Source organism: Metarhizium album (genome assembly GCF_000804445.1).
Source record: "Metarhizium album ARSEF 1941 chromosome Unknown scaffold_23, whole genome shotgun sequence".
NCBI lineage: Eukaryota > Fungi > Ascomycota > Sordariomycetes > Hypocreales > Clavicipitaceae > Metarhizium > Metarhizium album.
The window spans coordinates 267,710-280,859 of NW_024467597.1; the positions used below are offsets into that span (position 1 = coordinate 267,710).

Genomic DNA, 13,150 nt, shown 5'->3' on the forward strand with positions numbered 1-13,150 from the left:
GCCAGCTAAACCTCGCAGCCCGTCTTGCCTCCATCTCCGCTATAATCACTCCCCCATGCCGTCGACTTCTGCTTTGCCATGGCTTCAGAGGAATAAAAAAAAAGAAAAAAAAAGGGAGAAGGGGAGGGAGGGAGAAGGGGAGATTAAGAGGCAGAGTCTCCATGGGACGTAATTCATGGGAGGCCCGTTCCCATCCTCGCCCTGTGCTCAGTTTCCAGGTAATGTACTTGTTGTCTGATGCTTGATGCTGCTGCCGTACACCTGAGGCTCCGCAATGGAGTTTTCATGGCGGCTCGACCCGCTGTTTTGCGCGTACAAGATGTCTTCGGTCACCTCCACTGATTGCATAAATGTTCTGTGGCCTTGAAGGAGCCAGAAACCAATGGAAACCACTAGCATGGCGCCGAATACAGCAATCGCAAAGTTCATCTCGCCGACCGAGGGGTTGGGTCTCGTTGGGAAAAAAAAGAAAATCGTCGTGACGGCGCAGTACATGACTGACACCCAGTTGACGACGGAACCGAGTCGGCCGAGCCCAAATTCTCCGCCGGGGGGCAGCTTATCGCGGCCAACCACCATGAGTGCAATGATGGGCATGGCATAAGAGATGGTCAACGAAATCGTGCTGACGCTGAGAATGGCCTGCAAGACGGTGCTGGCAAACAAGTAGAGAATTCCAACCAGACAGATGATGCCACACTGCAACCACAAGGCACGGCCAGGCACCAACCACGTCTCATCGATGTGCGAGAACCAGATTCCCCAGGGGAACCCGTTGTCTCGGGCAAAACTCCACGTCAGGCGGGAAGCAGACGTGAGTACGCTTGAGCCCTGGCCCAAGCCGTTGAAAATGAATAGTACAATCATGATGGCTCCACCATTTTGCCCAATGGTCGACTGGACGAGCTCAATGAAGGGGTTGCCTGATGCGGGATCCAAGACGCCATCGACGCTCTGGATACAAAAGAGACAGACCACCATAAATATGAAGCCGGAGAGCGCGCCGATGAGGACCGCCAGATACATGGTTCTCGGGGCGTTGCGTCGAGGTGCAGGGATCTCCTCCACCATGTGAATGACGGAATCAAACGCGGTCAGGCCGTAGGCACTCTGCACTAGGCCGAGGAACCAAACAACTCCGTTGCCCCAGCCGGTCCGGTTGATCCATTGCCCAAACACAAATGATGCCGACTGGTACGACAGGTCTGCCTTGGCGCCGACGGAAATGAGGAGAGCCAAGGAGAAGGCAACAAAGAGACTGGCAAAGCCAATGCCCACAAAGTTGTTGAAGGTTGGGAGGATCCATTCCTTGCGGCAAGAAACGTAGTTGATGGAGGTAAAGAAAACGGTAATGCCGACGTAGACAAGGAAGAGCAGCCATCCCTTCTTAGCGCCAGGCCACTCCGGATCAAAGATGAGCTTCATGGAGAGGAGAAACTCTGTCATGAAAGCAATCTGGGACGCCGTCAAGGTCCACCATCCAAAGGTGTTGATCCACGCACACATGTAAGACGCGAACCGGCCGGTTGGGGTGTTCCATAGACGCTGGATCCAATGCGCCTGGCCGAGTGCCGTAGGCATACTGCTGACGAGCTCGCCCATGGAAATGGCAACGCAAGTGTTGCATGTCGTCACGAGGACGAGGCCCCAAAGAATCCCTACAGGACCGCCGTTGACAAGCCCAGTGGCCAAATCCTGCGCCATGGTTGACCATGTTCCCAAGACGCTAAAGGCCAGAGCAAGCATGCTCCAAAGGCTAAACTTGCGAGTGAGTCTCTGGACATGGCCCAGTGCGGCAAGATCTTGAGCATCGCGAGTGGCCTGGACGTCTGAGTCGACAGTATCAGCTTGACACAGCTGGCTTGTTTGATCCATGCTATTTTCAACGAATGGACCGCTGTCATTCTCTGGTGATGGAATCTGAAAGAGATGTGTCGAAATGCCAACGTCTGATGATGATGCTCGGGAACAGAGCAAAATGAAAAAGAGAGATTTGCGTTTCGGCGAATAAAAACAACTTGGAGTGCCGAATAAAAGCGCTTTGATAATATGGGATTGCTCAGAGTAATAATTCCCTCAAGCTGACAAGTCTCAACTCGAGGTTAAGCTGGAGAGGTGCTCCGTACACAACTGTGGTAGGACTGGGGGGCGTGTCATTTGTGCGACGGCTGAAATGGAACAAGGCAAGCTGCCTGTATGTGTGCAATGCAGCGTACTCCGGACAGCAACGGCAACCATAGGTTGTTGAGACGGGAGCCTGTGTGTCTCTTGTCTCAACCATTCATGTCTTTAGCCGACCGGAGAGCTGCGAGCGGCAGCGGCACACGTCGCGACACTCCAAGCAAGGCAAGGCCAAGTCTGCCATCCACGATTTCCAATGAGAAGCGTAGAAGCGGCCGATCCCGGGGTGCGCCCTGCAGAATTTATTTTAGGGCGGTGCACCGGATCGCATGGGGTAGAGGCCGGGAACCAATTCGGAGAACATGAGGATGGACGCTAGGGGCGGAGTCGGCAGGGTGATGGCCAGCCTGGGCGAGACTTGGTTTGCAGATGGCGGCGCGGCTTGGAGTCGGGAGCCTAGCAAGCAGGAGGTGGCTTGGATATACGAAGGCCAAAGTTCGGCGAACACGACGACGGCGATTGTTGAGCGAGGAGGTGAGCGAGAGCCACGAAGGCGAGGTGCCGACCGACGGTAGGTCGTCAGGCAGTTGGCGACAGTGTAGGCCCCATGGGATGGGAAATCTGGAAGGTGCGAGCTTCATCCGACGGCGCAGATGCCGCAGATGCCTTGTCAAATTGGCGAGCGAAATTTCAAACGGAAGGTGCAGGTGCGTTCGCCGTGCGGACAAGCCCTTGGCGGGAAGGAGGAGACGAGTAAGCGGCAAGGGAACACTGAACCATGAAATGGAGAAACACAGACTGCAAAACTTGGGCACGCCGCCGAATCTGCACCTCGAAATTTTCGACGTCCGGCCAGGCGCAATGCCGAGTTGCAAAGATCGTGACAAGTTACAACGAGCCTCCTCACGACCACCGTGCTCCGATCCGCAAGCAACAAACAATGTGCGGAGCGGAGCGGCTTGCTTCAACTTGCAAGTGTCGCATCGAACCGCTCTTCAAATAAGCTCCTCCACCCCCTTCTGGCTCCCTACATGGAGTCTCCTGGCCATCTCTCTGGCCGTGCCCGGGTGGCGAACGCAATCAGGCTAGTAGCTGATAGAGACAGGTCCATTTCATCGCTGCTATCTATTATCGGCACCATATTCTGACCCTCGTTGTATCAAACAGCCCCCAAAGATAAACATGCCAGGGGCCATGACGCGGTTTATCTACGGTCTGTCTGGTCTCTTATCGGCTCGTCGGTGTGCACCAACAGCAGACAGCACTAAATAGTAACCTTGTCTCAGCTCTTTCCCCATGCAACAACATTCTGCAGTCGTGCGGATCAGTCACGCTATGGTCATATCCAGTCCTGATGCAACACCGGGCAAGTCCGCTGGTGCTAGCCGAAGAGGATCCTGGGGGAACCCGTTTGAGCACTGAACTCACTGAACTTGGAAGCTAATCTACGTAGATGGTTTGCCAGTTTCAGTAACGACAGATGGTCCAACCAGAGCATCCACGCATTGTTCCCCAGGTCTTGCATGCATAACCCCAGACCGAGACTCATCAAGATCTGTCAGGGCACAACAGGCAACGTCATCCAGCCACAACTTCATTGGTCTCCCAACTGTCATCCCCCTTGTCCCTACAGAGCCAGTCCACATGACTTGATTAACTAGCCCGGCCGCCCGCGGACGTCCGAAATGCACGGAAGACGTATGGTCTCGGGCTCCGTGTGTCATGGTTTGTGGGTCGGTTGCAACTCGTGGTCATCGCTGGCTTATCGGCGCCCCGAGCTTCACGATGCGTTTCCGAAACCCGGGCGCTGTGGAAAAGAAGTCGTTTCGGGACCGTGACATCGAAACCAGTCCTGGCCTTCTGGCCGTTCAGTCCGCCGCGAAGGTAATTGTCTCAGTGCTTGGCTACTATTTCTCTCGACATTTGCGTCAATCAATATTGCCAAGTCACAACAAAGAACGCGCCAAGCCGAAGCGGAGAGCACCCCGCTTATTCAGAAGCACAGAGTAATCAGAACGGAGACATCGCTTGACCAGTATTAAGATCGCGTACATGTCTCGATTCGTTGGCCGTCCTCCTGACACGTCTCGTGGGAATGTGGCTCGAGTCGAGATGCGACAAGTCTGCCAACCAATACTCGGTAGAAACGGAGTATATAACAATGAGTCAAAATATTGGCGTCGTGCTTTGGGTACGGACGCCTTCATGCAGTGGAGACGGGGACACCGACTCAGGCTGCCTCTCCTGCCCTCGGCTGGGCATCTCAGTGCGCCAGCCAAGAATTTATCGTTCCCACCGGGACCGAAACCCACCAGGAGTTGCGAGTTGGCGCTTACCGCCACCCGTATGGGCTGATATGGCCGGCGGCCGCGGGCCGGCTACATTATCACTCTTGGCTTCCAAACCTTTTGCTTAGGTATATATTATGTTTCCTTTTTGACCGATCAGGCTAAACAGTGGCCGGAATCCAGGTCGTCCAACACATCCTTCTCTAGACCTTCGAGAACAACGCAACACGGGCCGTATAAATAACACCTGCAGAAGTCCAGCACATCATGGCTGCACCCGCTTTGCAATTGCCCGAGGTAGATACAACCTCAATACCAGGTTATGTCATCTTCCCATCGCAAAACGACAAAACACCACCGGCCGCGACCGGACTTCGATCACAAGTCCACCCTCTAGGTATGCGGAAAAGGCCCAAGGTTTGTCCTAGTCGAAAATGGGACCCAGCGCTAACCTGTGTATGTCTGTCTACTGGACAAAATAGACCAGCTTTCGGTGCACGAAATCTCCACAACGGCAAAAATCATCCGCGACTATGCCAGCCCCAAGCAGATCAAGTTCAACTGCATCACTCTTCGAGAACCTAAGAAGAATGAGTATGCCGCGTTTCGGTCGAGAACAGGCCCTCGCCCGGAGAGGCGCGCTTTTGCAATCGTTCTCGAGCAAGGCACTGCTAATGTTGCCGAGGTCGTTGTCAACTTGATAAAGTCACAAGTCGAGGACTGGAAGCCTGTGCATGATGTGGCCCCGACACTGACTCTCGAAGATCTTGATGTCATGGAGCGCATTGCTCGCTCAGATCCCCGAGTTATCGAGACGTGCCGGGAGATTGGCATCACAGACATGTCCAAGGTCTATCTTGACGCCTGGGCCATTGGTGTTGACCGCCGATGGGGCTTTGAGCGTCGTCTCCAGCAGGGTCTTCCTTATTACAGAGCCTCCGAGCACGACAACCAGTACGCTCACCCGCTAGACTTCACCGTCATTGCGGATACTGAGACGGAAGAGGTCTTGAGCGTCGATGTTCGCCGCGTCAACGGCGAACGCACAAAGGTGCCACTCGAGCAGCACAACTATCTCCCCGAGTTTATTGGCGACGGCTACGAGCCACGCAAGCTCAAGCCCATCGAGATTACTCAGCCCGAAGGCGTATCTTTCCAAATGAAAGGCAACGAAATCCATTGGGCCAACTACAAGATGCACATTGGCTTCAACTATAGAGAGGGAATCGTTTTATCTGATGTTAGAATTCACGATCCTTATGAGAAACGTGAGAGAACTCTATTCAATCGCATCAGCGTTGTTGAGATGGTTGTTCCGTATGGTAACCCAGATCCCCCTCACCACAAGAAGCACGCCTTTGATGTTGGAGAATACGGTACTGGTCTGATGACGAACTCTCTCAAGCTTGGGTGTGACTGCAAGGGCGCCATCCACTACCTTGACGGCGTTGTTTCTACATCCAAGGGGCAGGCAGCGGTTATTCCCAATGCGGTGTGCATACATGAAGAAGACTCCGGGCTGCTGTACAAACATACGGATTTTCGAGACGGAAATGTCATCTCGGCTCGTGACCGCAAGCTGATTATTTCACAAATCATCACCGCTGCCAACTACGAGTACGGTTTCTACCACACCTTTACGCTTGATGGAACGTATAAGCTTGAGATGAAGCTTACTGGCATGCTCAACACGTACTGTATGCACCCGTCCGAGACCGCTGCTCCCTACGGCACAGAAGTCGCGCCCGGCGTAAACGCCCACAATCATCAGCACATTTTCTCTCTCCGCGTCGACCCCGAAATCGACGGAACCAACAACTCCATCCTCCAGAGCGATGCCGTTCCCTCCGACGCCCCAGTCGGATCTCCTGAAAACCCATACGGCAACGGCTTTTACTGCAAAAAGACGTTGCTGAGAAGGGCCAAAGAAGCTGCCGTCAACTATTGTCATGAAACCCAGCGTGCTTGGGACATTATCAATCCTAACAAGGTCAACGAGTCTTGCAAGAAGCCCGTTGGCTACAAGATTGTCAACAACAACTGCCCTCCGCTGCTTGCCAAGCCCGGCAGTGTGGTCTACAAGCGCGCCGCCTTTGCACGCAAGAGTCTCTGGGTTGTGCCGTACAAGGACTACGAGCTCTTCCCTGCAGGAGACTACGTTTGCCAGTCCACAGGCGAGGAGGACCACCCTTGCAACCAGAGCGTCCTCGACTGGTCGAACCGGGATGAGCCGATTGAGAACACGGACATCGTGTGCTACATACAGTTTGGACTCACGCACTTCCCCCGCTGTGAGGACTTCCCCATCATGCCCGCCGAGCCGGTTGGCATCATGATCCGTGCTAGCAATTTCTTCCAGAAGAACCCTGCCTTGTGGGTGCCCCCGTCACAAATCAAGAACGACACTTGTTCCCGGAATGCCTTTTCCGAACCGGGTGACTGTTGCAGCGGGGCCACGTCAAATCTTTCTTCTCGGCTGTGAAATACACCAAAGGGACCGGCACATGGCTCGTAAATCCATGCAAACATGGTGTTGGCGGCATTGAGTTTTGTTTACAGTTTTCTAGTGTAGAGCCGAGAAACTGAAACACTTACAAATCACCCTTGTGCAACATTTTGTGAAACTGTCGAACGAGTGAGATTAAGATGACCCGACACCCATGCTGCTGTACAGGCGCGTCGAGAATGTCCGGCATCCTGGAATGAGCACGGATCCCCGAGCTTTCCGTGTTGTGCCGGGTTCTCGTCAACCTGTATCACGGTGTAGTGGTGTATACTTGACTGCAGTGCTCGGTACTAGCCCGTGCTGGCTCTTTTGCTCTTGAAGCCTTGTTGTGATTGCACGGCGGTACCAGCCATGACAAAGACGTATTCGCCATGCAACTTGTGAAGGAGGCTCGCGGCATGAGGCCGTAGCATTCACATATAAGACAACGACACGGAGGCTGAGGAGAGCCCACGGGCAGCGAGCGATGCTTCATTGTACCGAACACGTCGAGAGGTTGTGGGTGCGCGCACAGGCTGGTTCACGACCACGGCGCCACTAGACGGCAAAGGCGGACGGACTGAACCAAGTCATCATGTTGCCCACTTGCCTACGTGAGTACTTGACTCTGTAGGTTGTAGGCGGCACAGTATACTGGGAGCACGACTCGGTTCCTACCATTCCGCAAAGGGGTCCCGTGTACCGGGCGGAAACCACGGTCTGTTGCATCAGCTCAGGATTGCCAAACGTCCCTGGCAATCACCAAGCCGATGGATGACGACCCGGGCGCAAGGGGACATGCTGAGTTGGGACAGGATACGCAGGAGCCGTCAAGGGATTAAGATGTAGTATTTACACTCCTATGCCAGCGCGGGCCAGCAGTTTTTTTTTGGTCCGAGACTTATTTTTTCTTTGTTTCTCTCCTGGCTATCCATGACGTACACTCAGACTAGTGTTGGCGAAACCGTACCGCCTTGCTCTTCCTCTTTTCCCCGTCTCGCAGAGGGAAAACTGAAAGCGGCACCGTCTGACTGGAAAGCTTCGATCCAGCCAGGGCAAGTCGCGTCGGATGGCGCCGTCGTGTCTACCCCGGCCGCAATCTTAGCACAGACGCGGGTCGACGCATCGCCAGGCGTTGTCGCCGCAGGCCACGCAGAGCCCGAGGCTTGGCAGCAGCGCGAGTATCCGTCTCATGTCGAGCCTGCGACTGGGCGCACGCAAGAGCTTGTACAGGTAGGGCTGATGCATGGTTCAGTTCGGCATGTGCATCCTGGACGGTCCATCAGCGGTCAGGATCCCGCCCATCTCGGGGGCCACGACTTGGCTGGCAGTCCCATGCCTTGAGTCTTGACAACTAGCTTCGGCTTTGTAGGCCCATCAGCAGATCAATGCGAGGCATCATATGCGATCCAATCAGGCGGCAAGTCAGTGGCCCTTGTACCGAGTACAGAGCAGCCACTTCCATTCTCACGAGTCGCTAGACCCGGATAGGCGTGATATACCTCCACGGCACGGGACTGCCACCCGGCCGAGATCGATCTTCGGAAGGGGAGCAGCAGAGCTTGAGCAGCAGAGCTTCAAGGTGGACGCGGCTCGGTATGCTGCTTCGCCAGGCCGTCTTGGAATAGGCGCGGCATTTCCTCCTCGTGTCACCTGTTTTGATTGCAGGCGTGTCCGTGGCCACCTCTTGAAGCTCGTGCGGGTGCTTTGTGCCGTGGCTCGTTCGTTCCTTTGTCGGCTCCAGCTGCGAGCAAGAGACACCACGCCCGTTGACGAGTGTGAATATTTTATCTCGCCTTGTTGTTCTGTGCACGTGCAGGCGTGCTGTTGGAATAAGCTTCCGGCCCTCAGCAAGCAGCCCACCAACCACGTCGAGATCAAAAGAAGCTGCACTCGTGTGCTGCCGGTATTGCAATCCAGGTATTCGTAAGCTGCTTCACGCTTGGCACCTGCGGATCGAATTGGGTCGTGCCTTCGGCCTTGCTTGCATCCATCTCGTCGCACATCTGGAGCATCCAACCTATCCTCACACTTTGGAACAATTCACGCATTCATAGGCGGGTATGAGTTGTGCGACTACGCAGCTTCAGAGTCCAATTAATTCTCTGGGCATCTTTCCCCGCGCCCGACAAACAATGTGCAAAAAGTCTGACTGCTACCACCGCACTAGAATTTAGGGGCGTTGAGGAACAGGCCCATGAGAACGCCTCCAATGGTGCCAGCAATGGGAATGGTCATGATCCAAGAGAACAGGAGAAGTCCCACTCGCTGAAAGTTGACAGCCTTGATGGTTCCGTTGCAGAGCCCAACGCCGACAGTAGCACCAGTGATGCACATGGACGTAGACACGGGGAGAGAGTACTGAGAAAAGACCAGGACGGTGATGGCAGCCCCCATTTCCATAGAGCTGCCACGGCTGGGGGAGTGGTACGTGATTTTGTTGCCCATGACTGTACCAAGCGTTAGAAATCAATATCGACGGTTGCTGGCTCTTAAAGGGGGCGCATGTGGATGCGATACTTTACTCACCTTTCATAATGTTGTAGCCGTAGGTTATAAGACCAAGAGAAATAGTGGCAGAGAGCACAGCGAGCTGCCAGACATCGACGGGAGCCTTGGCCTGAGCGGCGTTGCCCGTCCTCCAGGCACCGTAAATGACGGCCCAAGGACCGACAGAGTTGCCAATGTCGTTGGCGCCGTGGGCGAAGGAAGCAGTGCAGGCGGTGAGAACCTGAACAAAGGAATAAGTATGTTCAACCTCATCAGAGTACTTTTCAGCAGAAGCATAGACGCGCTTCATGCGCTCGCCTTCAGGCGTGCCCTCAATACCAGACTGGGCGGCATGGATATCATAATGAAGGCCGTACAGGAAGCCACAGACAACCATTGCAGGCATGCGCTTGGCAAGGATCTTGATGTTGTGCAGCTCGTACATCTGACCAGCACCCATGGGATTGTCGCGTAGGGTCCGCATGGCCCAGCCAAGGGGTCCGCGCTTCTTCATCAGCCGAGCGTTGAATCGAGCTTCACCCTCAGCAACCAGCTCCTTGTAAGACTTTTGCGTGCCCTCGAGGTTGGCAAGGCTATTCTCGCTGCCCTTGGGGGCCTCGGAGGCAGTAGACATGACGCCATGCTCCTTGGCAGAGTCATCCTCGGCCCTCAACTCGGGGGAGTGTGCGGCAGACTCGTCGAGGTCCTTGTCGTGTTGAACAACGGCATAATTCGGAACATTGGCGCGCTCGGCATGGTCGGGCGGAGGGCGCTTGAAGAGCAGAGGGCCAAAGATGAAGTGCCACCACCGAATCGAATGGTCCTTCTTGATGACCTTGGAGTGGACAAAAGGGACGAAAAAGATGGCCGCAAGAATAGCCACGCCGCCACCAGTTCCCATCGTCACGGCGGCGATATACCAACTGGGCTTCTTGCCAAGCCCTAAATTAGGTGAGCCCTTATAAACAATAGATAGGGTGCAGATAGTGGAAGCAATAAGGAAGAAGAAAGGCGACGTGTAGACGGCCCAGGGAACGGGGTTCTTGCGCATGTGGACAACCAACTTGACAAGCATGAAGATGGTAGCTGCAAATCCACCAGAGATGACTGGGGCCATGCCTAGGCCAGCAAATATGGCGCCGAGACCCTTCCCGTCATGCCAACCCCATTGAACCTTGGAGGCGCCAACAGTAGCAACACCAACGCCAGCAACAGCGGAGACCAAGGAGTAGGTGGAGGAGACGTGGGCAGAGTGGCGGGTGCACCACATCACCCAAGACGAAGCCGCGGCAAGGGCACAAGTAAAGGCAAGCATCTGCACACCGGCATTGTTCTGGAAGGCAGAGTTGGGAATAATGCCGTTTTTAATGGTTTCAGCAGTACGGGCACCGACGGTAATAGCGCCAAGCATTTCGAAGATGGTACCGAAGATCATGGCCTGTCTGTAAGAGATGGATCTGGAGGAAACGCTGGTAGCCCAAGAGTTGGCCACATCATCTGTCAAGAAGAGGACATTGTTAGTTGGCAAGGACCCCAACGGATGAGTGGCCACGGCCAAGACAGTAAAAGACAGAAACAGTGGTGCGAGCAGCGTGTCTCGGAACAGGAGGTGCGCCTGGCTCTGAACTCAGTTGCGCCATTGTTGAAGGCATCGAGCAGGGCAAAGAAGGTGCCAATGGCAAAGATGTAATCGTACTGATGGAGAGTCATCTTGGTGAGATGCCAGGAGAGTTCCTCGCAAGATCCTCTCGTACCGTCCTAGATGGTTGGACAAAGTTGGCAGCTCTCCGCAGACTCCCAGGCTTCCTTGAATCAGAGTATCAGCCCGGGTCTTGCTGGCACTTTATTCTTTATTGTGCCATGCGACCACGAGAAAAATCGACTGCAGGGTTGTCGGTGGTGGCAGCCAGGCTGACCACGCTTGGGCATGCCTCCCCAGCTTGTCCCCGGCTTCCTGGCCCAAGCGCCATGCGACCTGGACATGTACAAAATCATAACACCACGAGGCATATTCATGCGAATCGAGTACAATAACACGACTTGGTTTGACCAACATTCAGGCACGACAGCCACGGCTGTTAAGGTTGTTGTGTGGCGCGTAAGCGGCATCAAGGAAAAATGACAGGGGTTGAAAATGAATGCAGGTTGGATTCTGAGCAGGAAGGATCGCAGCAACTTCCTATCAGAATCTCCAAATCTCACACGTGGGAGACAATAGAAAGGCCATGGAAACCAACCAACTTGGAGAGCAGAAATGTACCTTGTCAGGTAGGGCGAATGAACGGGGCCTAAGACGCCACACGGGCCATGGGGGCTATGCGGCGTCCAATATGCCCAATAGATTGATTCCAAGTCCTGGCTGAGACCGCACCCTTTGCGATGAGCTAACCAGAGGAGGAGACCGAACAGTGGGGGGGGGGCATTTCCCGTGGTTGCAAGACACGGAAGTGCAGGTTAGACACGTGCGAACCTGCCCAAAAGCGAGTCGGGGCCGATGATGGTGCAATTTTGGCGTGATGTCTTTCCGGCGGTTCAAGTGGCCATGATAGTTGAACAGCATGGCCCACGCATCGTTGACAGAAAACGAAATTTGATGACTGCGCCAGGACTGGTCGAGGCCCAAGCTCGGCTGGGAGCAGATGTGCGTCTAGGTGTCCTCGTATCGTACAAAAGGACCGCTCCAGCATGTTCAGCACTTGATGGTGGCTCCAGATCTGAACTGTGTGCGTTACGAGATTGGTCGCCTACTCAGTCCCCAACACGGTGGCACCTCGTACGTATGCGGCGTCTGTGCCAATCGCAGAAAGTGAAACCAAATGTCTCCGTGACGGTACTGTGTTTGTAGCGGACCCAGGGCTTTGAGCGAGTAGTCCAGGCCAAAGGACTACTGGCAAGTGGCAAGAGCGACATCCTTGGTGCGGGACTCATCAACGCGTCCTTTGGCAAAGGATTATCGTGGTGGCCAACGAAGAAAAAGAAGAGGAGCCAGAAGCTCAGCGTCGGGATCTCAAGCACGTCTCCGATATTCCTATATCCACGGTTGCGCACGTGGGGTGGTGGTTGTGTCGCTGGGATCCACCTCGAGTCTGCGTGGAGGGTCCAACGACATTGTTGGGCTTGGTTCCAAGTCAAGCGAAGCTGGAGCGGACCATGGGCCGAAAGACGGGCGAAGGGGAAATGCGGCTCGGTCTAGACTAAGAACCGACGTTAATTTCAAGGATGTACAGAGTGGAGAGTGACCGGAGGAGGCAACTTTTATTTCCTCTGAACCAAGAAGCCAAAGGAGGAGGTTCCTAGCCTCAGACGGCGACGGGTGTGAAAACGTGCTTTCGACTCTAGCAAAATCCTTGTGCGACCCAGACGGTTGGTTGTGCACGTTCAGGGCCCAAGGTCCTGCTGCAGCAGACAGTCAGGCACGAACAAAGATTATGAGAAACTGTTGAGCTAGTCGCGAGCCAATGCTAAAAAAAAAAGAAGAGGAAGAAGAAGAGTTTCGATTCTTCCTTGGGGGGTTTTGTGGACTGTTGATTAAGTGCGCGGCGGAAATGACTGGCGCCTCGTGACTGGAAAATGGAGTGTACCTTCCTTCCAAATATGCGCTGGTGTTTGATGCTCCTTCCTCGTTGCTGCAAAATGAGCAGGTACTCCGTACCCACACCGGAATTCCATGACGTTGGCAATTTATCTCTGCCAAGTCGGACCCTAGGCTGCCAAATGTCGATGCCTTGGGCTCTTTTTCCTTTTTTTTTTTTTTTTCTTCCTGGAA

The 13,150-nt window shown here is 54.4% G+C and overlaps 3 protein-coding genes across 3 annotated transcripts; 1 reads left to right on the forward strand and 2 right to left on the reverse strand.

Annotated features, from left to right (window-relative positions):
• Positions 1 to 207: 207 nt before the first annotated feature.
• MAM_06735 (Amino acid/polyamine transporter I) lies at positions 208 to 1,875 on the reverse strand (the record flags this gene model as incomplete). Its single annotated transcript, XM_040825533.1, has 1 exon — positions 208 to 1,875. One exon carries the CDS (start codon positions 1,873 to 1,875, stop codon positions 208 to 210), a length of 1,668 nt encoding a protein of 555 aa, XP_040676524.1.
• A 2,801-nt stretch (positions 1,876 to 4,676) lies between these two features.
• MAM_06736 (peroxisomal copper amine oxidase) lies at positions 4,677 to 6,891 on the forward strand (the record flags this gene model as incomplete). The annotated part of the gene is made up of 2 exons (XM_040825534.1): positions 4,677 to 4,806; positions 4,892 to 6,891. 2 exons carry the CDS (start codon positions 4,677 to 4,679, stop codon positions 6,889 to 6,891), a joined length of 2,130 nt encoding a protein of 709 aa, XP_040676525.1.
• Positions 6,892 to 9,060: 2,169 nt separating this feature from the next.
• On the reverse strand, positions 9,061 to 11,094 carry MAM_06737 (Phosphate transporter; the record flags this gene model as incomplete). The annotated part of the gene is made up of 3 exons (XM_040825535.1): positions 9,061 to 9,344; positions 9,424 to 10,881; positions 10,989 to 11,094. 3 exons carry the CDS (start codon positions 11,092 to 11,094, stop codon positions 9,061 to 9,063), a joined length of 1,848 nt encoding a protein of 615 aa, XP_040676526.1.
• Between the last annotated feature and the right edge of the window lie 2,056 nt (positions 11,095 to 13,150).